At 49.4% G+C, this 25057-nt stretch overlaps 1 protein-coding gene across 1 annotated transcript; it reads left to right on the top strand.

Annotated features, from left to right (window-relative positions):
* The first annotated feature begins 154 nt into the window (after positions 1-154).
* On the top strand, positions 155-24114 carry LONRF3 (LON peptidase N-terminal domain and ring finger 3). The gene is made up of 12 exons (XM_016426651.2): positions 155-1263; positions 5387-5505; positions 6948-7070; positions 9582-9746; positions 11201-15353; positions 15885-15975; positions 17518-17632; positions 18194-18315; positions 19513-19674; positions 20926-21088; positions 21896-22045; positions 22982-24114. The coding sequence occupies exons 1-12, from the start codon at positions 186-188 to the stop codon at positions 23606-23608; spliced, it is 7068 nt and encodes a 2355-aa protein (XP_016282137.2). The 5' UTR covers positions 155-185; the 3' UTR covers positions 23609-24114.
* The last annotated feature ends 943 nt before the right edge of the window (positions 24115-25057 follow it).

Genomic DNA, 25057 nt, shown 5'->3' with positions numbered 1-25057 from the left:
TTCAGCACCTCCTGCGAACGCCGCCCCGGCCCCGGCCGCCGCCGCCGCCGCCGCCGCCGCCGGCGCCGGCGCCGCGGCCGCTGAGGCCGATCGGGTCCCGGCCCTAGCCGGCCAGCTCGCCGGATTGCAGGTCCAGCGGCGCCTTCAGCCGCGCGGCTACTAGGCGCCTCCAGCGCTCAGCCATCATGAGTAACAATCCCGGTGAGGGGCCCCACCACCCGGGGGATGAAGATTCGGAACCTCAGGCGGGGCCGTCGTGCTCGTCGGGCTCACACGGGCTATCCGCCTTCCTAGAGGCGCCCCCTCCGAGGCTGACAGTGACTCTTACCCCGGAGAGCCTGGAGATTCTCCAGCAGGCAGATGCCCTGGCGACCAGCGGCAGTCTCCACCAAGCCTTTGAGCTGTACCAGGTTCTTTACCAACGGCGGCAGCTGATGCCCGAGCACCTCGACACCCTCGTGCGCTGCCTGGCCGAGAGCATCCGCAACCGAGAGGGCTTCCTCGAAGGGGAGTCGGAGCTCAGCGAGAACGAGATGCCCGAAGAAGAAGAAGAAGAAGAAGAAGAAGAGGAAGAAGAAGACGAAGACGACGACGACGACGAAGAAGAAGAAGAGGAGGAAGAAGAAGAAGAAGAAGAAGAAGAAGAAGAAGAAGAAGGAGGAGGAGAAGAAGAGGAAGAAGAAGGAGAAGAAGAAGAGGAAGAGGAAGAAGAAGATGATGATGAAGAGGAAGATGAAGAGGAAGAAGATGAAGAAGAAGAACAAGAAGAAGATGAAGAAGAAGACGACGACGAGGACGAAGAGGACGACGAGGACGAAGAGGAAGAGATGGAGGAGCTGGCGGCCGAGGCGGCTAAGTACTTGGCGCCCTGGGATGGGTTCCTGTGCCGGAAATGCCTCGGGTTTCTGGCCGATCCTGTGTCCCTAACCTGCGGACACACCTTCTGCAAAGTGTGCCTGGAAAAAGAACGCCCCTGCACCCTGTGCTGCGTCCCGGGATCTGCGGTCTCTGAGGTCCCCGGCTGCAGTGGGGCTTCCTCAAGCGGATCGGTGCCGCCGCCGCCGCCGCCGCCGCCGCCGCCTCCTCCCCAGCCGGTGCCGCCCATGCCGCGCCTGCGGGTCAATGTGCTGCTCAGCAACTTGCTGACCAAGTGGTTCCCGGGCCCAACCCAGGCATCGCGGCTCCGCCACGAAGGCAACCGCCTGTACCAGGAGCACAAGCCGGAGCAGGCGCTGGAGAAGTACTGTGAGGCGCTCGACCTGGGTATGGAACTGGGGCCCCGGGGGGGCGGGGGGCGGAGGGGAGGCTGGCACTGTCCGTGGGAGGGGAGGGACCGGCCCCTAAGAGCGTCTTTATCTCCCCTCGACCCGATTGCTCCCTTTGAGGACCAACTTTTTTCCCTGAGGGGGTAGGGTCTGCCTTCATGCTCCCTCCCATCCCCAATACCAGTTCCCGGAAGGGGGGGGGGCGTCTCGCGGGGGTATCGGCGATCGAGGGCCGCAGGTGCCTGTTCAGGGCTGTGTGTGGCGCTGGCTGGGCGGCGGGTGGGTGTGTGCTCACGTGCGTCAGTCTGGTTACCTCAGGGTCGGGGCCTGAGATTTTTCTGCTTTGCATGCTCAATCGTCTGATCCCCAGGGGGCGTGGGCCTCTGGGTGTATTGGTAACTTTCGGGGGCTTGGATGCCCATCCGCGCGCGAGTCGCGAGTGGAAAAAGGCCCGGAGAGGATGGCGTTGCATAAGCCCTTTTTGAGCTCGGCTACTCTGGCCGGGCCGGCTCCCGGCCCCTCCTCTCCGTGGGGCCGAGTTGTGTAATGGTGAGGTAACTGAAGTGGGCCAGGGTTTCTGAAACCATCCTTGGGATGGAGGAAAAAGAGGTGGGAGCCGGCGCCGATCGTACGACTGGCTTGTGAGTCAGGGTCGCTGTTTGTGATAGAGCGCGATTCTTTAGGTCGAAAGGGCAGCTTTTGCCTCCCCCAACCCCCTTGCCAGACCCGATCGATTCTCCCTTGCTGTCGATGGTCTAGGCCTGCCGGTCTCCTTGTTTAGGCGAGCCCAAGTCAGGCAGTTGGTGGTAGTGGGCTCAGAGTTGTGTTTGCTTGGACGGGGTCGTGAGAGGCTCCTAGGGTGAGTCTTTGGAACCCCCGTGGGCAGTTGGGAGAGTGCTATGGTTTCTGATAGCTGCAGCCCCCTTCCCCCCTCCCTTTCCTTTCTCTCATTGTAACCCCCAAGGATCTCTCCAGCACTGGTACGTGGCAGGGGTGAAGTGGAGACAATTTGGGTGGGGAGAAGAATTGAGCCTGAATTTGCCCAGCCCGGCCACAGTAGGGGGGAGAGGAACCCCCTCATTGGCTCTAGCACTTGGCATAGGGGCGACTGGAGGGGGTATGAGGTTGGCACAGACAAGTGGAAATGGGGAAGATTGGAACTACTTGTTGACTGCCATCACAGGCCTGCAACAGGTATAAGCAGGGGCATGGCATCCAATTTGCAAAGCAAAAATGTAAGACTTAATAAAAATGTGGCTCCTTAATTGGTGGATGGGGGAGGGGGAAAAGCAGTGAGAATCTAGCATTGCTGAAAAAGAGGCAGAATTAGAGGGCCCGCCCTCCCCCTTTCCCCCCCTCATCAACCCTCATGCAAAGGGACTGTGTGTGACGTTCTGTATCTGGCCTCCTGCACCCAGGAGAGATTGCAGTTTAAGGTACAGAAAAACACATTTTGAACCTATTGTCTACATTCTGTGATCCACTCCAGCAAAAATATCAAAGATCATCATCAATCCTTAGCCGATGCCTATTGGCAAATTATGCAGAGCTCTAAAAAGGTCTTAAAAGGGTGATTTTTAATCCTTAGTAGGTTTTTTAAAACTGCATCACTGATAAAACAAGATGGTGCCCAAGTCCCACCCTGGCCCTTGAGGTCCCTTCTAGCTTCTAGCTCTATGATCCTATGAACCCCCACCCTCCCCCTTGCTGCCAGCAACCTGAAAGCCCCCCCCCCCCAATCCTCCAGTGAAATCAAGACAGGGCTATCAGACCCTATGAGAAAAGGGCCTTAAAGAAGAGAAATTATTATTGTATATCCCCCTCCATTTTTTATCTATCCATACAGTTTGGTAATAGCTCTAGCCTCACAATTAACTAGCCAGGTGGCTATGGGGGCAGCTAAATGAAGCCACCAAGCCTAGAACTAAGAAAACTCATTTTCCTGAGTTCAAATCTGGCTTCAGACATTTAAATAGCTGTCTGCCTCAGTTTCCTTATTGGTAAAAAGAGGCTGGAGAAGAAAATGGCAAAGTATTCTAGTATCTTTGCCAAGAAAACCCCAAATGGGGCCATAAAGAGTCAGACCTGACTGAAAAATGACTGAACTGAATTGATTTAGTTGGCTATGGGCAAGTCCCTTCCTTTTTCTAGCATTGATTTTCCTTATCTGCTATAGATTGGATTACAAGAACTAGGAGCAAGGAGATATTATGTGTAAAGCACTTATATAAATTTAAGTTATTATTTATTAATAATGAGGAGAAATTGCACAGAAGCAGATTTAGGCTCAGTCAAGTTAGCAAACATTTATTAAGCACCTGCAGTGTGCCTGGCATTTTACTAAGTGCTGGGATACATAGAAAGGCAAAAAGTTCCTGCTCTGAGTTCACAGCCTAATTGGGATATACAACATGCCAACAATTATGGAGCCACAAATTTTATATAGAATGAATTGGAGATCATCAACAGAGGGAAGGCACCAGGATTAAGGGGGAATCAGATGACGTTTTCTATAGAAGATGGGATTTTAACTGGGACCAGAGGGAAGCCAGGAGGCAGAGCTGGAGAATCCTGTGTGGGGGACACCAAAACTGCCAGCATCGATGGATGGCAGAGAAATTGGGGTGTGGGGCAGTGTGTAATGTTCAAGAAAACTGGAAAGATGAGGAAGGGTTACAAAGAGCTTTGAATGTCAAACAAGATTTTACATTTGATCCTAGAGGTGGAGTTTATTGAAGGTGAGAGGGTTACATGATCAGACCTGTACTCTAGACAGGTCACTTTGGAATGGGCAACCACAAGAGGTATTGAGCTCCCTCCCACTGACTAGAGGTCTTCAAGCAAAAGCCAGATGCCCTCTTGTTGGACATAGGTGGCCCCTTATTTAGATTAGAGAGCTTTGAAATTCTCTCATCTCCAAAGGCCTTTGCACCTGTAACGTTCTGCTCTTTTGGTAATTCCTAGGCAGCCATTCTCCAATTACAAGGGCTTGCTTCCTGTATCTTTATTTATTCTCCACCCCTTCTATTTTTCATGCCTAGGTGGGGAGATTAGTGGAGGGCCTTGGCCCAAATGAATTTCACCTTTCCCTAAGGAAACTGCCCTTTGATATGGGCTGTCTAATCTATACAGGAGATGCTGCTGGTCACCTGGCCCTCCTCTACTGGACAAGTTCTTGCCCTTGTTGATCCAGTAATGGGGGAATGGATCTATGCTAAATTACTACCATATTCTTAATGTTTTAATAATAACATCTAACATTTATAGAGTGCTTTTACAGTTTGCCAATTGCTTTACAACTATTATCACTCTATATTCTCAAATATTATCTCATTTAACACCTGCCCAGCCCCTGGTTAAAATCCATATATTAAATCAGTTAAGAAGGGAGGTCTTTGGGGGGCAGCTGGGTAGCTCAGTGGATTGAGAGCCAGGCCTAGAGACGGGAGGTCCTAGGTTCAAATCTGGCCTCAGCCACTTCCTAGCTGTGTGACCCTGGGCAAGTCACTTGACCCCCATTGCCTAGCCCTTACCACTCTTCTGCCTTGGAGCCAATACACAGTATTGACTCCAAGATGGAAGGTAAGGGTTTAAAAAAAAAAAGAAGGGAGGTCTTTGGCCAGAAAATGGCATGTCTGTGTGATACTAACTGAATTAGGAAGGATTAAATTATCACACCTGACCTCTGGTTCGGAAGCCCACAGACAACTAAATGTTGTAGCAAGATTTATTCCTTAGCTTACTTTACAGAAATTAAAACTCAAAAGCCAAATGGGTTAACAGTGGATGGAGGAAGGTCATTGGTCAGGGCTGAAAATAGGGTTACCAACAATTTTTTTGAAATCATAAAGAAGAAACAAAGAAAGAGAAAATAGAGAAAAAAGAAAATGACAAAGCATTTACTTGTAAGTGATGTCAGAAAGTGAAGATCAGCTTCAGGGATCAAATCCCAGGCAACCAGGTCAAGTCTAGACCAGTTGATAACTGGTTCTGGGAGTGGGACTCTAGTCAGAGAGCCAGCCCTAAGTGGCTCTCCTTTCTAAAGCCCCAGAGAGAGGCCTGGGGTTCTGTGCTGATGATAATTGATGAGACTATATGCTGCTGTGTGTTTCAATCAACAGCTCCAAATGACTTCTTGCTCTATAGCAACCGATCTCAGATACATTCTATCTTGAAACATCCAGAAGCTGCATTGCATGATGCCGACATGGCCTGCAGACTCCAGCCACATTGGCTGAAGGTGCGTGTTCTCGTTGGTTGATGGCTTTGTTCCAGGTAGAAACAAGTAGGGAAGGCCCTTTCTTCACCCCCCTCCCCCAATAATGCCCTCTATTGGCTTGGTTCCTACAGGTGTGTGTGTGTGTGTGTTTCTGTGTACGTTTGTGTTTGTGTTTGTGTGTGGTGGGGGGTGCTAAGGAAATGTTTGATGGGTAGCTCAAAAGGGGAGACAGGATGCTGGGATAAATATTCCCTATTATCAAGGAACCTATATCCTGCCAGTTATCCCATGCCCTCCAGCAATTCAAAGATTTCCACTGTAGGCAATACACTACCTTAAGCTCTACTCCTGGCTTTCCTCTCCTGTAGACTTCCTTCTCTGATAAAGTACCAGTGGAGGATAATGACTTCACTGGTCTCTCTCCTAGGTGGTAGCCTTTTCACATTTTAAATAAAGACGTTAATTTAATCTAAACAATCAGTAGTGATGAATTTTCAGACACTGTGGCAGAACAAGTTGGAGAGGTCTTTTGGGAAGGGTAAAAGGGGGTTCCTGGTGTCCCTAGCAGGGAAAACAAATTATTTTGGAGCGAATTTTTGAAAATGGAAATTTTTTTAGAAATCAGAATGACCATTCCCCCAAAATTTGAACATTTGAAAATCTGCTAAAAGTCTCTAAAATCAGCGCAGCCCCCACTCTGTTTGCTTAGAGCCTGGAGCCTCTGCTTCTAAGTAGCCTTCAGCACATGGATATAAACACAATATCCAAACTGTGCCTAGGACACATACTGGCTGTGTTACTCCCCCATCTCTAACTTTAGTTCTCAGCTGCCTATGAAAACCTGAAGATAAGCAGCAGAAAAATACTGACTTTCACTGTTAGAAGGAGTTGCATAGATCTAGTCCCTCCCATTCACCACCACCACCACCAACCCCTTTCTCCAAGTCTCTATGTAATCTGTCAATAAAAAGATTTGAACTAATTTTCTATGCGACAGATGCAGTAGATGACTACTAACTTGGAATGATTTACAAGGCACTGAAAGACCTATCTACCTCTAAATCTCTTTCCCACTAGCCTGCCATCATGCCCCAAATTGCATTGGCGCATTGTCTCTAAAAGGCCTTATTAAAATTCACAATGTTATCTGGGGCAGGCAACATTTATTAACAGAACATGGTCTGGAGGATCATGGAATATATGACAAGTCACTGCCTGTTTAAACTTAACCAGTTCCCTTTCCCTCTTTTGGCCTTAGTTTCCCCATCTGTAAAATGAGGTTGTCAGACTAAATGTCATAACCTTCAGGGCCCATTTTATAACTCTTTTAACAATGGAGGCCATTCTTGTTCCTGTGTGTGATAAAGTTCAAGGTTTTCAAATCTGAACTTTTGTTAAAGGCAGATTTTTGCTCAAGTGGGGCTTGAGATTGGGTTTGAATAAGGGGACCTGTCTCTTTGTAGGGTCACTTACGCAAAGGCCAAGCCTTAGCCCTCTTGGGAAACACAGCAGAAGCCCTCAGGGAGTTCCTGTTCTGTGTGGCATTGGATGAGGATAACGTCATGGTCAGAACTGAAGCCGCAAGGGTAAGTCAAAGTCGGCATTCTTGAATAACTCGGTGGTCTGGCTTAGCATGAGAATTCAGGGACTGGCTTGCTACCCTTTTCTCTGAGAGAGAGCGAGAGAGAGAGAGAGAGAGAGAGAGAGAGAGAGAGAGAGAGAGAGAGAGACAGAGACAGAGAGACAGAGACAAAGAGAGAACAAAGAGAGAATGAGAGAAGAGACAGAGTCTCAGAGGGAGTCATACAGATCCCTTTGAGCTGAACTTACCCACCTTCCGTCCCAAAGCTTCTGTGGTGGGGGCTCAGGGAAGTCAGAGACCACTACCCACTATCCACTATTGCCCCATATCTCCTTATGGAAGCCTTTCCAGTCAGCATTCCCTGGACATCAGATGCCATGATCTAGTGCACATTTGGAGGAGCCCCCTGGAGGGAGGGGGAGCTTGGGGACTTCAGCCTTAAAGGTTGTTTTAAAAATGAGTGACTCTTGAAGCCTGCATGAAGGTCTTCTGGATTCCCAAGGTAGAAACCAATCATCAGGGCTGCCTCATCCCAAGACAAACTCATGAGGCAGGGAGAGGGAGAGCCTGGGGAAGGCTTGGGGGAAGTCAGCAAGCAGGCAGATGAGAGGCTTATTGCTAGATTACCAGATCACAGTAAAGTCAACAAGCATTTACTATGTGCCAGGCCATAGTCAGTGTGGAAACCCACACGTTGGTGGGAACACACCCCCTCCTCCCAAGGCTAGCCCTTCTCTCCAAATGGGGAATGGTTTTTAGCTTCTCCCACTTTTTTCCTGGAGTCTTCCATCCAAGCCCTCTTCCTCTCCATGTTTGGGATTGTGCCCTCTGCCCTTTCTTCCCCCATTGCTAGCATAACCACCCTGAGCTTTGGGTTCTGTCCCTTCAAGGGCCTCTAGAGCCTGCAAGTAGTGGAAAGAGGGCTGGGTGGAGCTGCCAATATGGTTGTCAGATTTGGAAAATGTATATACAAAAGGCTCAAATAAGTGAAGGAAAAGAAGTAGGAACACAGATGTTTCTGTGGCGGGCTGCAATTTCCTTCCACGGAATGGATAATGGAAAGAATGCTGGATTTGGAGGCCGAATACCTGAGTTTTAAACTGAGCTCTCCTAGACCTTGGGCAGGTCCCTTCTCCTCCAAGAGGTTCAGTTTTCTCCTCTGTACAAAGAGGAGATTGGATTAGAAGACCTCTAAGATCTCTTGTAGAGAATACTTAGGATGGTGTGATCATCATGGTTGTGAGTTCGGGGTTTTTTGAGGGGAGGGTTGCCTCCCTTATTGACCCATTAAGGAGTCTCTTTTTCCAAAAGCTAAACCCTGAGTGGAATTGGCTTTGATTTAGCATTGTGAAGTGGTCTTGAACCAGACCTTGGATTAGACTTTGGATTTCTTGATCCACTGAGTAGGACTGAAGAAGTGTCGTGGATTGTACCACTGACCACTCTTTTCCCTCCCTTTCCTTCCACTCTTCCTTTTTTCTCTTTAGAAAGGAAGCTAGTTGTACATTCTAAAGTAGTTTCTTTGGAAAGTCATGGCCTTTTCTCCCAGATCTCACCTTGGGAATTGGGTGGCCCAATTGGGCCATTTGGGGAACAAAGTCCCCAGGTCTCTGTCATTCTCTTCATTGTTGGGCTTTGGCAATTGGTTAGCCACTAAGTAGATTTCTGCCAATTCTGGGCCTTGGGAGTCCAGTCCACCTCTTGGACTAAAAAGGGATGAAATTGAACATAATTAGAAAAGCAGGAGAGAACATGGATTCCTACCCTAACAGTCCCCAGTCTGGCTAGGGAAGTTGAAAGTCAAATGTAACACAGTTCTGAAGGGAGGAGAGGAAGCTCAGGGCCACTGTTGAGAGGGGAGGGGGCAGCTAAATGGCTCAGTGAATTGAGAGACATGCCTAGAGACTGGAGGTCCTGGGTTCAAATGTAGCCTCACATATTTCCTAGCTGTGTAGCCATGAGCAAGTCTCTTAACCCACATTGCCTAGCCCTTACCATTCCGTCTTGGATCCAATACAAAGTATTGATTCTAAGACAGAAGGTAAGGATTTCAAAACAAAAGAAGAGAGGGGAGGAGTTGATGATTGATTGTAGGAGGGAGGGAGATAGACCAGATTAAATAAAAAAGTTCTGGGTTCCTTAGCAAAAGTGAACAAAGAACCTTCTGCCTGTGACTTTAGGAAACCCAATAAGAATAGCCCAGAGTCCCTGTTAGAACTTCCTGTCTGCTCCTTCACTGCCTCCTTCCTTGCCAGATTACTGGTCTGGGCCTGAGCCTTAGTTGCTTGCAGGCCTGCTCTGGAAGAGTGACTATGGAAGAGGAACCCAGTAGACAACTTTGTTGCCAACACCAGACCTCATTTAGGTCTTGTTGGCCAATGTGTTGGGGTAGTCCTCAACTATGGGAGTCACTTTCTCCTTCTCTCTTGTCTTCTTACTTAAGAGAATAGCTCCTTTTCCTTTCAGAGCCTCAAAGGAGCTAACTGGGTAGTGAATTGTTATGCTTTCTGTTCAGCTCCTGTTCAGCTTGTTCTCGCCTATCCCTGGGAATACCCAGGAGCGCTTAGCAAGCAGCCTTCAATTGGAACCCAGTGGCTGTATAGAAAGGGGTTGTGCTGTGCCTTCCCAGCCCTGTGCAATTTCCAACAGAGATGAACCTCAACTTCCAGGATTGGTTGAGGTAAGGTGGACAGACTATCTACTAGCTACTTCTTTGGGCTTTGCTGTGTACTGAGCTTGCCCTTGTGTGTGTGTGTGTGTGTGGAGGGAGAGGGAGTGGGGATCAAGGGGAAGGAGTGCAGCTTCTTTTTCCCAAGGCCAAGTCTTTCGATGTAAAAGATCTAAGGAGGGGGTCATTAGGAGGGGGAACCAGACTGTAAAATTTAGAACAGCTCTCCCCGTACCCAATGCAGGAAAGAGCAGGGAATGTGGCCTCTGTTGGAGTAGTGATGACTTGACCTACTCATCTGCTGAAGCCTCTCCCATGTATCAGGCTAAGAAACAAGTTGTCCCCAAATGTGCCTGGTATATAGTAGTCACTGGCTGTAAAAGGAAAAAAGGGTGCCCACATAAGGGGATGGATGGGTGCTTGTGCCTGGACACATAACCTGCTGGGCCTCAGCAGGCCAGTCTTTGGGGAGTTAATGGTGATGTTTCCCTGGTGGAGACAGATATAGAGGTAGTAGCACCTCATAGATGTGAGACTTGGCATCAGGGTGGGGCATGAGTTTTCCTAGCAGCTCATTTAGATAGCTTTTGAGAATCTGGCATTGTGAGCCAGTGGGAAGGCCTGGAATTAAGTGCCTTTAAAGCATGATCTATCTGCTTGGCAAACCAAGAAGAATGGGCTCCTCATTCTAAGAAGTTAAAACTTCAGGTCCTTGTGTTCTGAAATTTGAACACCACAGACTGTGGGAGGGGGAGAAACCTTCTCCTTTTCCATCCCACCTCAGATTTTTATCCAGCTTCCCCCTTATCTCATCTGCTACCAATTTGTACCTCTAAAAGAGGATCCTGGGAAACTTTTACCTATGGACTGTGGATTAAGATTAGGGAGAGATTTCCCTTGGCTCAATCTCCCCAAATTGGCACCAGATTGATTCTCTGGGCAGAGAAAAGTTCTTCCTGCTTTGAATAATCCCTCTGTAGCTAGATGAGCTTCTGGGAAACTGGTTATCTAACCAGCTGACCTATTGGCCCAGTAACCTGCTTATTAGGAATGCCATTCACAGACTGCCCAGTGAGTGCCTGGCCTGTCACAGTGTGGGACCATGAACCTTGAGCTTATTGGGTTAAAAGTGTTCTTGCTAACTCAGTTTTCAATCATTCAGATCAGAAATTTTTACAAAAAAGAGAAATGAATTTCCACCCCCAAATCATTTTGGATTCTTTTAGGAACTCCTAAAACCAATTTCCCCCCAATTTAGCCTGACAAATAGAGTTTTTCACCCATTTTGTATTGTGATCCTTCCAAAAGGCTTGCCTTATTTTATTAACTGACATTTTCACAGTGCTTTACATACGCACATTTATATTTGAATACCATGAAGTAGGTGCTACAACCATTGCTTGGAATCAGAGGAAGACTAAGATTGCAAGTAGTCACTCATTTTGCCTTCTCTCTCTGTCTCACAGGAGATAGAGAAAGTCCCTCCTGTTCAGGAGGAGGTTCAGGAGGAACCAAACCTTCCTAGCTGCAGTGGAGTGAGGAGACCAGCCACAGGGGTGGTACACGGCAACGAATGTATGAGGGAGAGAAGAGAAGGGAAAGCCAAGGAGGTAGAAAAGCGGGCTCCAGTTCTCAGGTCCAGGGAGAAGAGACAGGCCTCAATGGTCGAGGCCCAGGAGGAGGAGACACAGGCTCTGGAAGCCCAACCCAAGGAGAAGAGAAAGGCTACAATGATTGAGCCTGAGGATAAGGAGAGACGGGTTCAGGGGACTCATGTTAAGGCCAAGGAGAAGAGACAGAATAAAACAGTTGAGCCTGAGGAAGAGGAGATTCAGGTTCTTGTGATCCATCCTGAGGAGAGACAGACTCTGGTGGTTCAGCCTGAGGAGGTAAAAGAGGACATACAAGCAGTGGTGGTCCAGCCTGAGGAGGAGGAGGAGGAGATACAAGCTGTGGTGGTCCATCCAGAGGAAGAGGAGGAGGAGGAGATACGAGCTGTGGTGGTCCATCCAGAGGAAGAGGAGGAGGAGATACGAGCTGTGGTGGTCCATCCAGAGGAAGAGGAGGAGGAGATACGAGCTGTGGTGGTCCAGCCAGATGAGGAAATACAGGCTGTGGTGGTCCAGCCAGATGAGGAAATACAGGCTGTGGTGGTCCAGCCAGATGAGGATATACGGGCTTTGATGGTCCAGCCTGAGGAAGAGATACAGGCTGTGGTAGTTCAGCCAGATGAGGAAGAGATACGGGCTGTGGTGGTCCAGCCAGAGGAGGGGGAGATACAAGCTGTGGTGGTCCAGCCAGAGGAGGAGGATATACGAGCTGTGGTAGTCCAACCTGAGGAGGAGATACGGGCTGTGTTGGTGCAACCAGAAGAGGACATACAGGCTATGCTGGTCCAGCCAGAGGATGAGATACAGGCTATGATGATCCAGCCTGAGGAGGCAATACAGGCTATGATGATCCAGCCTGAGGAGGCGATACAGGCTATGATGGTCCAGCCTGAGGAGGCAATACAGGCTATGGTGGTCCCGCCTGAGGAAGAAATGCAGGCTATGATGATCCATGTTAAAGAAGAAGATATACAGGTTCCTGTGTTCCAGCCCAAGGTGGAAGAAGAAGAGATTCAGGCAGTAGTGGTTCAGCCTAAGGAAGAGGAGATAGAGATTCCTGTATTCCAGCCCAAGTTAGAAGAGATAGACCTTCAAGATTTCCACATTAAAGAGGAACCAATAGACATTCCAGATTTCCAGCTTAAAGAGGAGCCGATAGACATTCCTGAATTCCATTTCAAGCAGGAGGACATAGACTTTCCTGAGTTCCAGTTCAAACAGGAAGAAGAGGAGGGGGAGATAGATTTTCCTGAGTTCCAGCTCAAGGAGGAAGAGGAAGAAATAGATTTTCCTGAGTTCCGGCTCAAGGAAGAAGAGGAGGATTTAGACTTTCCTGAGTTCCAGCTCAAGGAAGAGGCAGAGGATTTAGACTTTCCTGAGTTCCAGCTCAAGGAGGAAGCAGAAGATTTAGATTTTCCTGAGTTCCGTCCCAAGGAGGAGGAAGAAGATTTAGACTTTCCTGAATTTCAGCCTAAAGAGGAGCCACTGGACATTCCAGAGTTCCAGATTAAAGAGGAACCAATAGACATTCCAGAGTTCCAGATTAAGGAGGAAGTAGAGGATGAGGAGATACCGATTCTGATGTCCCGGCCAGAAGAGGAGACACTGGCTCTGATGGCCCAGTCTATGGAGGAAAATAGACATTCTTTCCTGTACCACCCTGATGAGAGGCAGGCTTTCCTGTACCACCCTGATGAGAGGCAGGCTTTCCTGTACCACCCTGATGAGAGGCAGCTTTTCATGTACCATCCTGACGAGAGACAGGCTTTCATGTACCATCCTGACGAGAGGCAGGCTTTCCTATACCACCCTGATGAGAGGCATATTTCCATGTACCAACTTGAAGAGAGACTTTCCATGTACCAGTACGAAGAAACACAGGCCTCAACATCCCAACTTGAAGAGATACAGGCCTCCATGTCCCAGCTTGAAGAAACACAGGCCTCAGCTTCTCAGTCTGAAGAGATTCAGGCCTCCATGTCCCAGTTTGAAGAAATACAGGCCTCAACATCCCATTACCAAGAAGGACATGCCTCCATGTCCCAGTTTGAAGAAATACAGGCCTCAACATCCCATTACCAAGACGGACATATCTCCATGTCCCAGTTTGAAGAAATACAGGCCTCAACATCCCATCTCCAAGGACAGGTTTCCATGTCCCTGTTTGGAGAAACACAGGTCTCAATATCACGGCCCCAAGAGAGACAGGCCTCAGTGTTCCATCTTGAAGAGCTGCAGGCCTCACTGTTCCAGTCTGAAGAGGAACAGGCCTCCATGTCCCTGCTCGAAGAAACACAGGCCTCAACATTCCACCTTGAAGAAACACTGGCCTCAACATCCCAACCCCAAAAGAGACATGCTTCAGTGTCCCAACCCAAAGAGGGACAGGCCTCACTGTTCCATCCTGAAGAGAGACAGGCCTTTTTATTCCAGCCCAGTGAAGCTTTTGTGTTCCAGCCCAATGAAGAACACGATTTTATGTTCCATCCCAATGAAGGACAAGCTTTTGTGTTCCAGCCTGACGAGGAACAAGCCTCTATGTTCCAGTCTGATGAGGGACAAGCTTCTCTGTTCCAGCCTGATGAGGGACAAGCTTCTCTGTTCCAGCCTGATGAGGGACAAGCTTCTCTGTTCCAGCCTGATGAGGGACAAGCTTCTCTGTTCCAGCCTGATGAGGGACAAGCTTCTCTGTTCCAGCCTGATGAGGAACAAGAGTCTGAGTTCCAGCCAGATGAAGAACAAGAGTCTGAGTTCCATCTAGATGAGGGACAAGTTTCTGAGTTCCAGTCCGATGAGGCACAAGTTTCCATGTTCCAGCCTGATGAGGAACAGGCTTCTATATTCCAGCCCGATGAGGGACTAGCTTCCGAGTTCCAGCCTGATGAGGAACAAGCTTCTGAGTTCCAGCCTGATGAGGAACAAGAGTCCAAGTTCCAGCCAGATGAGGGGCAAGCTTCCATGTTCCAGCCTGATGAGGAACAAGCTTCTATATTCCAGCCCGATGAAGGACTAGCTTCCGAGTTCCAGCCCAATGAAGGACAAACTTCTGAGTCCCAGCCTGATGAGGGACAAGCTACTGAGTTCCAGTCTGATGAGGGACAAGCTTCCGAGTTCCAGCCTGATGAGGGACAAGCTTCTGAGTTCCAGCCTGATGAGGAACAAGCTTCTGAGTTCCAGCCTGATGAGGAGCAAGCTTCTGAGTTCCAGCCTGATGAGGAACAAGCTTCTGAGTTCCAGCCTGATGAGGAACAAGCTTCTGAGTTACAGCCAGGGAAGAGACAGGCTTCAATGTCCCAGACCAGAAAAAGACAGGCTTCAGTGTCCAACACCAGAAAGAGACAGGCTTCAGTGTCCCAGACCAGAAAGAGACAGGCTTCAATGTCTCATCTCGGAAAAAGGCAGGCTTCTACATCCCAACCTGGGAAGAGACAGGCTTCTACTTCCCAGTCCAGAAAGAGACAGGCTTCTACTTCCCAGTATGGGAAGAGACAGGCTTCTGTGTCCTTTTCAGATAAGAGACAGGCTTCTACATCTCAGCTCAAGAAGAAGAGACAAGCTCGAGTAGCCCAGCCTAAAGAGGAGAAGAAACAGGTGCGAGTGGCCCAGCCCAAGAAGAGAAAGGCTCCAGCAGCCCAGCCTAAGGAGAAGAAGAAACAGACTCCAATGACCCAGCCCAAGAAAAAGAGACAAGCTTCAGTTACCCAGCCCAAGAAAAGGAAACCATCTCCAGTGACCCAGCCCAAGAAGAGACTAGGACGGGTGGTCCAAACCAAGAGGAAACCAGGTCGAGTGGTCCAAGCCAAGAAGAGACAGGCTCTGGAAACCCAGGCCAAGAAGAGGCAGTCTCAAGTGGCTCCAGCCAAGAAGAGACAGACTCGAGGAGCCCTAGCCAAGGAGGAGGAGGAAGAAGAGGGGAACAAGCAACCCAAGACACGTCAAATGCCAAGACGAAAACGCTGCGCATCACAATCCTTAGACTCTGAAGTACCACGCAAGATTCATAAGAAAGGTAAATAGCCCTACCTAAGGAGACTCTAGGGGTCCCCAAAGTCATTAAGTCTGAAAAGAGAATGAAGGATAGGATTCTTGAGTGAGTTTTCATTTTATAACTGAACCCAGCCAGGGGAAATGACTTGTGTAAGATCATTCATTGGATCCTAGATTTAGATCTGAGGGGATCCATCTAGGCCACTCCTTTTTACAAAGGAGGTGGTCCAGAAAGGTGAAAACATTTCCTGAAGGCCATATAGTACTTTAGTGGCAAGAGCCCAGGGCCCTTTCCCCTGAACTAGGCTTCTCTTATCATGCCCCAAACTTGGCATAATATATATATATATATATACATGCTAATTTACCCCTTCTGGGTCATATTCCCTATTAGTCCATAGAGGCATGAAGATTCCACTATACCAAAGAAGGACCTTTCCAGAGACTGAGGGTGGAAATACGAGGCAAGACATCTGATTTTGAAAAATAAACCAGGCCCAAGGGTCAGGGTCAGAAGCTCACTCCAGATCTGATTATACATTTCATATTTCAGATACACTCGAGACTCGGGAAACAGATCGTTCTCACAATGTTCCTTTTCAATCTTTTGACCCAACTGACCTGGATTGCCCTCTCTGCATGAGGTAAGTATGCAGCACCATTGATCTTGTGCTCTTCCATGGACAACTTTGCTGATGTCTTATTTGCTGCGGCAGCTATCTAGAGGATCCACTAGGTGTAAAACAAGGAAGCAAAACCATTGACCAACATGCCTCCTGGGTCCAGCTAGCATGTATTTTCTTCCCTCCCACCCCAAGTCCTGTTTTGTCAGGTTTAATTGTTGCTAGGTTTTCAATACATATGGTCCACTCATTGGGTGGAAGGAATAGTTCTCCTCACCCCCCAAACCAAAACTGAGCCCCCATCCTCCAGTGGGCTGTTCTAGACTTAGTCCTGGGCTTTACGAGCTGGGCCAAGTCTTCATTCTGAACATGCCCAAGCAGTTCATCTGCAAAAAGAATAGCATAGTGGAATAGAGAGGATGTTTCCATACAAGTGAGCAATTAGAGGATGGTGGGGGCATTCCAAGCCAGAAAAGACGCCTCTTCCACAAATATGTTAACTGTTGGCCCAGTTGGCCAGGCCAGTGTCTGTGCTGGGGAGGCTGAGCAGTTAGGGCTGCAGGTACAACTACTTGCCACTGGAGGGTACTCTGCAGCCAGTTGCCTCTACAGGTCCCTTTGTGGGTTTTTTTGTGTGTGGTTTTTCTTTTTGGAGGTAAAAAGTAGGGTTGAGTTGTCCAACCCTGGCCAGTGTTTCCAGTCCTTGCTCCAGTTTGGACAATCAGGATTTCCCTCTGTTTCTCATCAGTATTCAACTGGCATTGAATCCAGTGATCCCTTCTTTAAGTCTTCTCTTCAGGGGAGAGAGAGCCAGGCTTCTGGGATAGCCAGGAAATGGAAGGAACAGTTGAAGAGACCTAATTTAAAGGACAGTCCTTAGAGGGCTCCTCAGGGCACAATGAGATGGGAGGGTAGAGTGGAAAAGAGATAGGAGGGCTAGAGATCCTAGATGGAAAGCTGGAAGGGGCCTCAGGCCATCTAGTCAAGCATCACTTCACAGAAAAGGAAACTGAAGACCAAGGAGGGCAAAGGAATTGCTAAAGACTAGTGTGTGGAAGAGCCTGGATTCTAACTTGTATGTTCTCTCCAAATCAGCTGGATTAGGGCACAGTAGAGTGGGGAGCATGAGCAGTGATGGGCTAGGCAGTCTAGATCCTGAGTGAAAGAGAAGGGTCTTCAACTAGTCAGAGGACAATTGGTTTGGTCACCATTTCTGGCAGCAATGGCGACTGAGCCTCAGGGGCCTCCCCACTCACAGTTGAGGTGATGGTCATTCCCTAATCGAGAGAAGGCAGGACTAGCAGGACAGATGTGAGGAATGTTGAAGTCAGACATAGTTCAGTTCCACACATGGGTTCTGATCCCTAGCCAGCTCCACAGTTGACCGTCTTATCTCCTGTTGGGTAGATAGATTGGGAGGGCCCTTGCCTCAGATATGCTGAAAACCCTATCAAATTCTTTCATTGCCAATCTAGTTTAGAGTCAACACCTCCCCAGTCAGCATCCCAGAAAATTTAAAATTGAGTGAAATTCTCAGTTTGGGTTTTTATGATTTGATTTCAGGCTGTTCTATGAGCCTGTCACCACCCCCTGTGGACACACCTTCTGCATGAAGTGTCTTGAAAGAAGCTTGGATCATAACCCCAAGTGTCCCCTGTGCAAAGAAGGCCTTGCAGAGGTAAGACAGCTTATTTGATTTGAGAAACTCATATGAAATATTGAGTAAGCAAAGCAGCTGGCATGGTTACGAGAGAGAGTGTGAGCAGACCCCCAGCCCCTTTTCATGGGAACCGATGCTCTGAGCCTAGGACTGGTCTAAAATAGGAGACCCGAGACTTTTCAGAGAGGTTGTCTCTAGGCCTCTGACAAGCCTCAATTTCCCTATTTTAGACCTTTTTGAAGAGGTATAATTAGAGCCCAACAGAGTTCTCTGTCACTGGCATGACTGTGGGCTCTCTGCCTCAGTTTCCTCAATCATCAAATAGGAATAAAAACACCTACCTCCCAGGGTTGTTATCAGGATTAAATGAGAGTTGTAAAAAGCACTTTAGTCCCTAGGGGCATTATCTTTCCTCTTCCCTGATGGATACACTGGATAAACTTGATTAGGAATTAATAGTTCTAGAAGTCCTAGTCTGTTTGCTAGAAAAACCTTAACACAGGGATCGAGTGATCGCTGGACCTTCCCAATGACTGGGCAGTCCCCGGCAACAGCTGATTTCCTTCCTTCTCGGTACAGTGTGTGTCTGTGAGGAAATGCAGCAAAAATTTACTGATGGAGGCGATGATAGCCAAGTATCTGCCTGATGACCTCAAGGAGCGCAGAAGGATTTTCGAGGAGGAAATGGCAGAACTCTCCAAGTATGTAACCCCATATATGTCATTGTGTCTCCCAGCATGTGAGGGAACCAAGAGGGAATGGCCTGCAATGTAAGTCAAGTTCATTCAGTTGGATCTGAGGAAGGTATTCTTAAGGGTCAGGGGCTCAAATGGTGGGAGGTGGAGGGCAGGACCAGTGGATCTCTTGAAGTCCCTCTAGAGCCAACCTGATACAATAGAAAGAATTCTTGACTTAGAGGCACTGGGTTCAAATCTCGGCTTTCTGCTACCTTGGGCAGGTCTCTTCCCCTCCATGGGCTTCCATTTCCTTATGTGCAAAAGGAGCTGGCCAGCCGGCCTTTGAGGTCCCTTCTAGCTCTAGAGCTAGGATCCTATTAGCCTTCTGTGCAGAAACTTTCCCAATTTCACTGGGTCCGTGCTTTACCTAGTAATATACTGCTGAGGCTGGCACAGAAGGCAAAAGGTTGGACCTGGGACCCAGGTGACTGATACCCCAACTCAGTCTGTTGGGCCGGGCTCTAAGGAGTCCTGTTCCGTTCCTAAGCCTTGCCTGCTCTTAATCCCTCTGGGATTCATCACTCAGGAAAGGCTGGGCACTCTATGCCTTCTGATTGGACCAAGGGTAAGAGGCTCCCTTTTGGATGAGCTACATTCACATTGGGAGTCATTTTGGAGAACCCCTTTCCAGACCCACTCTCTCTCTTTTCCTGCCCATAGGGGGACTTGCACCTCCCTGATTCTGCTTAGTTGGCATTACCCCCAGAAAGCTGGCTTTCTCTAACTAGTTTGGCAGCACCAAGGGACCTAACTTGGAGATAACCCCCTTTGGAATGTGACTAAGCACTCAGCATTTCTCTGCATCTTTAAACTAAGCCGTTCTTCACTCCCCCACCCCAACCGCCCCACCGAGTTGGTCTCTGGGTTTGGTAGTTTGCCTGCTTCCCCCTCCCACTCTTTGCCTCAGTAGTTCTTGGGAGGCAGAACCAGCCAGTGGAAGGGATGGGGGAGATGGTCACAGGTGGGGCCAGAGGGAGTGGTGACTGGGAAGGCCTCTATTCCTTGGGCAAGATAGGAGCCTCCTCCTAGACAAGGAAGGCAGCAAAAGCGAAGGCAGGCCAAGACATTCCACCATAGTGTTCTGGTGCTCAAAGATGGCATCTCTCTGATGGAGGCCTTTGGGAGAAGCCCTGTTATCAAAATTGTATTTCCCTTCTGCAGCAGCCTGAGTAAGAATGTGCCTATCTTTGTGTGCACCATGGCCTACCCCACTGTGCCATGCCCCCTACACATCTTTGAACCCTGCTACCGCCTTATGATTCGAAGATGCATGGAGACCGGCAGCAAGCACTTTGGCATGTGCATTGGCGACTCCACCAGAGGGTGAGTGTTCAGCTGGGGTGTGGGCACGGGGGCTGAGCCTTTTCAGACAGCAATGATAGACTGCCAGAACTGGAAGGGGCCTTTGAGCTGGCCTGGCCAATCCCTCATATATGACAGATGGGAAAACTCAAGTGCAGACAGTGGGATATGGGCAGCTTGAGCCTCTTCCCCCCTCCCCAGGCAACACTGGAATGGGAGGTGTTCTGGCAGCCTGTGGTGGGACCACTTTGGGCTTGCCTTGGGGGATAGCCCCTAACCCTAGGGAATATGGCCCATGAATCCCTTGCCACTCCTTTCTGCCACATACCACTTTACCAAAGTGGGCAGGAGGAGAATAAGGGACACAGATGAGGGTAACAGAAGCAGGAATGAGCACAGTGGTGGGAAACAGACTGGTTTTTCTATAAGAGAGAGTGCTGGAGACAGTGGTAGCCAGACAACACAGAGTGGCTGAGCTGAGAGTGGAACCCAGGGACTTGTGGCTCCAGATTCAACTCTCTTCCTTTCCATTCCAACGGTTACTTCTTATTTGTCCTCTTCTCCCCTTTTCTCTTTCCCACTCCTCACTTTCCAGCTTCTGCTGTCTATCCCTTAAAGCCACACAGGCATCAGACTGGTGGTTGGGACCCTTGGGAGGCTCTGAGGTTGAAGGGCAGAGCTACTAATCCCTACCCTCAGGCATCCAGAATTTACCTTCAATCATCAGAATGGTGGGAGGGAGAGAACTGGGACCTGACATCCTTGTTGTATAAAGGCATCCGTATCCCATCATGCTTTGCAAGGACAGCTGTGCTCATTTGCCCAAGTGTGAATGATGATTGTTGTTGCCTCAAGGCAGAGTATCTGTGACCATCCTTGTCTCCCTTGCTCTCTCAGCTGCCTAGATTACATGACTTTGGGAGGGGGCGTTGTTTTGTGATTCTTCAGTACACATTGTTCCTCAGGCCCACTGGTTAGGCCTGGAAGGTAGAGTCATGGACCCCAGGACAACCTTCCTTTACAGCAAAGCCTCTGAGGATGCTCAGCTGAGCCAGTGTCCAGAAGACAAAGGACACAAGGAGGAAAGCCTCTGGCCCATGCCTGACACGGCCTGTTGACTTTTCTGGTGTGGGGGAGAGGGTCTCCCAAGGGCTCAAGCTCAGGAATTAGCCCGGTTTCTACAGTTGTTGAGATGGCTGGGCAGCAGGCCAGGGGATACCTAACACCCATGGCCGAGAATGAGTATTTTGCTTACTCTTACCCAATATGTAGGTTTGCAGAATACGGTTGCTTGCTGGAGATAAGAAATGTTGAGTTCTTTCCTGATGGCCGCTCCGTTGTGGACAGCATTGGTAAGAGGAGGTTTAAGGTGCTCCGGCAGAGCCAGAGGGATGGCTACAACACAGCCGACATCGAATATGTCGAGGATCAGAAGGTGGGTGTGCTTTAGAGGTTGAGAGTCTGGAAGCCATCAGATTCCAGGAACTGGGAATGAATGCCAACCTGGCTTCATGAGAACTTTTCTGAAGCATCTGTGGCCCCTGGCTTTCCCTTAGGGCTGCTGGTGGTACCTTAAGAGAAGCCAAAAAGCTTGAGCAGAGCGGGCTCATATATGGCAGCCATTGGCCCCACTCCATCAACTCAGTAGCAGGGCAACTGGGAGACATCAGGAAGATGGCTACAGGGCAACCCCTTCCCTTGAACTGAGGGACCGCTCCTCCCCAAACATATCTTCCCATTAATGCACGACCCTGTTTGCAAGCAGGAGAGGTGGCAAGCTCAGTTAGTCAGTCCATTATTGCAACGGGAAGAAGAGATGAGAGCAGTCATTTCTCTTCCTGCGTGTAATGGGCACTCTGTGGAATGAATGACTTCTGGTGTTGGAATGCTGGTACCCTCTCATCTGCCCTTCCTGGTGAGCAGAGAGGATGCATGGCAAGGAATGGATGGGGGTGGGGAGGAATTCGATCCCCTTTTAATATCTCGGATGATGCAGATGTTTTGCTGTGACAACTAGTTGAACAGCTGCTAGCTTCCTCCCCTCCCCCACCATCTAATTGCCTACATCTGGACATGTAAGTTGATGCGCACATAGACAGTTAGGAGCAGGGTGCCCAGACCTCCTCCCAATGGGCTGAAGGGTCTTGGATAGGGAGACCAAGGAAAGGCCTGTGGTGCCACCAGGAGCCTTGTCCTCCTCCTCTTCCTCCTCTTCACATGACTTCTCTTGGACTCATTCCAGGTTGAAGGAGAAGAGTACCTCCGGTTGCTGAATCTGCACAGCTCTGTGTACGATCAGGCACTTGCCTGGTTCAATTCGCTCCAGCAGGCGCTCCGCAGCCGCATTCTTGGTCACTTCGGACCCATGCCGCCTAAAGATCTTGACCCACAGGTAGAGCAGAAGTGGCCTGCCCTTGAGCGGTTCTTGGCCTTAGGGACCCAATGAGGGTAGCTGGTATCAATTAGACAAGGTGCCAACCGACCGGAAAACAGAGTCCTAAGGTTGCTAAGGTGTAGGTTTGTGGCTTTGTCGCTGCTGGGCCATGCAAGCTAGGGCCTAAACTGAAGCAGTCCCTTTGCTCCCTGGGGTCTCAGGTCTCCCGAAGCGAAGGCTAAGCTGAGGCAGAAAAAGTCTGAAGCAGAGACGGAGGAGTCCCGTCATGGGACTGAGCATTCCTGGTTGGCCTGGAAGACTGAATACTTGGCTAGAAAAGCTGCAGCCAGGGCAGGCAGACAGGGTGGGAGAAAGGAGCAGGCATGAGATCTGGAGAGAGACTGGAAACTACCCAGGCTTGTCTTCATTTCCTAGTGGATGCCCTTCTCTGCCCCCCGTCCCTGTGCTCAAAAGTCAGGTTCCCTATCTTTAGAAGAAGCATCTCCCTAGGGGAAGAGGGAGTGCTTACCTGTGTCGCTATGGCTCAGGCTTGTAGGCCCTCCAAGCTGGTGGAAGGGAGACTGTAGTGGTGAGAGCAGTTGTCCAGGAGAAGCTCCCAGATACCACAGTGACTCAGTGATAGTCGAGACAGAAGCTGTTTAGGGAGCAGCAGCCTAGAACTACCAGGCAGCTCACACCAGTCTGTCCCTGGCACAAAGTCTGATTCAGAACAACTATAATCTGGAAGGAACACTAGTGGCAGTAGTAAGTAGATATAGAGGGTACTCACTGAGAGACTGCTGGGATAAACCAAGAGAAGAAGGTCCCAGAACTGCTTAGGGAAAGGACAGAGGACTTGGAGCTGATCCTTGTGCTCTGAGACGTAGGAAACTAACCCACAGCCTGGGACTTCCTCCTGAAAGTAAGCAGCCCCTCTTTGTGTTTCTACTCTAGGTCAACCCCAATGGCCCTTCCTGGTGCTGGTGGATTCTGGCAGTCCTACCACTTGAAAGCCGAGCTCAACTCCCCTTCTTGTCCATGCAGTCCCTAAAGAACCGCTTGAATGGAATTCGTCGTGTCCTGATGTTTTTGGCCAGCAACCAAAACCCAAATCAGGTCCAGGTCCATGTCCAAGATGAAGATGAAGACCAAGATGAAAATGAAGGGCTAAATGAGGGCCCAAGCCAGGACCCAACCCTGGGTCCAAACCAGGACCCCACCCCGGGTCCAAACCAGGACCCCACCCCGGGTCCAAGCCAAGACCCCACCCCGGGTCCAAGCCAGGACCCCACCCCGGGTCCAAGCCAAGACCCCACCCCGGGTCCAAGCCAGGACCCCACCCCGGGTCCAAACCAGGACCCCACCCCGGGTCCAAGCCAGGACCCCACCCCAGGTCCAAACCAGGACCCCACCCCAGGTCCAAACCAGGACCCCACCCCAGGTCCAAACCAGGACCCCACCCCAGGTCCAAACCAAGACCCCACCCCAGGTCCAAACCAGGACCCCACCCCGGGTCCAAGCCAAGGCCAAGACCAAGGCCAAGGCCAAGGTCCAATTGAAGGCCAAGGCCCAGACCAGTGAAATCCAAGAGATGAAGAGAAAGGAAGGGATTCTGCTCTGCTCTGCTTTCCCTTCCCAGGTGGGGGGGTGGGGAATTTCTTGTCACTGTCTTTAATCGCAATATTGTCTTAATTGGTGGTCATTATTAACCTCAGGGGGAGTGTTTAAGCAAGGTGTCCTAAATAACACCTGCTTATGGGTTTATTCTACTTGGAAAACCCTCATTCCTGCCTCCCCCCCATCTTCTCTCTTCTCTCTTCTCTCTTTCTATCTGCAATTGTTGACATGCTGCATTGCTAAATGAATGGCCTAGGTGTTGTTCTAGAGCACACAGTGATATTGTTTGCCTTCAAAAGTTCAGAAAATAGCATTTACATTTCAGAAAGAATGTTTGGTCTTACTGTGAAACAATTGATGTTGATGAATTTATTTTGTTGACCCATGTTTGGTCTTATTCCAAAAGCTTCTGGTCGAATTCAGCTAATGTTCACTACTTCATTCTGTTCGAATAATTTATTTTCGCACAATCCTGTCCTGTGTGTTTTTGTAAACATCGCCGTGACACTTCCCCTTTGGTTTGGGGAGAGATGGCAGCTCTGCGCTCTTCCCCTAGATTTCCCCTGCCAGGGCTCGGATTCCTTAGCTGCTGTTCTGTTCCCCATGGCTTCCAGTTCTCCACTTGGTTGGAGTACCCCACCCAGTTGGATCTTCTAGCTCAATGGGCTCAAGATTATTTTTCTCTTCAAGTCCTGTGGGTGGGCTTAACACTCACCCTTCCCTTTCAATTCATATGCACCAATGTGTTTTATTGGGAAGATACAATGGTCTATACACACACAGTTTGGCTTAGGAGGGACAGTGGGGCAGGGAAATGGGGTGTTTGTCCTAGTCTGGGAGAAACCTGGGCAGCTCTTCATGGAGGAGCTCCCTAGGCACTAGCTGGGATGCCCTTTTATTGCAGGCTATTCTGTTATCACAGAAAGGAAGTATATACAACCTTTTTGAAATACATCAAGTCTTTGGCTTTTGAAACAAACCCATTCACAATCTGGGAGTCTGGGGATTTGCCACAAGTGGGGATTGTCATTCAAGTAAGGAGAGTGGTCAAGCTCAGTGGCAGGGGCATTCTCCAGTCAGCTCCCGGCAGTAAAGGTCCAAGCCCAAGAGATAAAGAGCTATTTGCTTTCAGGGAACAATTCGATTTGTCTCTTTTAAAAATATGTATCATTTGATCTGAACCCCCAAACTCACCTCCCCCCTTTCTGACAGGGGCCCGAGAACTAATAGTACAAGTGAAGAATAATCCCGACCAGAGAACAGCAGAAGGAGTTTGGGGCCTGATGAAAAGGCCTGGAAAGGGTAGAAACTCTGCAAATGGCGCCTGTTGGTGGTCAGCTTCCACTGGCCACAGTTCTTCCCAGCTATAGTCACCTAAACACATGTGGCCCCTAGGAGGTGGCTTTCCTTCAT

This window comes from Monodelphis domestica, chromosome X (genome assembly GCF_027887165.1).
Source record: "Monodelphis domestica isolate mMonDom1 chromosome X, mMonDom1.pri, whole genome shotgun sequence".
NCBI classification, from domain to species: Eukaryota; Metazoa; Chordata; class Mammalia; order Didelphimorphia; family Didelphidae; genus Monodelphis; species Monodelphis domestica.
Note: the sequence above shows the minus strand (reverse complement) of the source record. Positions and strands in the feature narration are given on the sequence as shown.

Coding starts and splice junctions, on each gene's coding strand:
- LONRF3 (XM_016426651.2), top strand. CDS start 186: ATGAGTAACAATCCCGGTGAGGGGCCCCACCACCCGGGGGATGAAGAT. Junction 15,354..15,884: donor ACGCAAGATTCATAAGAAAG/GTAAATAGCCCT, acceptor TTCATATTTCAG/ATACACTCGAGACTCGGGAA. Junction 22,046..22,981: donor CTAAAGATCTTGACCCACAG/GTAGAGCAGAAG, acceptor TTTCTACTCTAG/GTCAACCCCAATGGCCCTTC.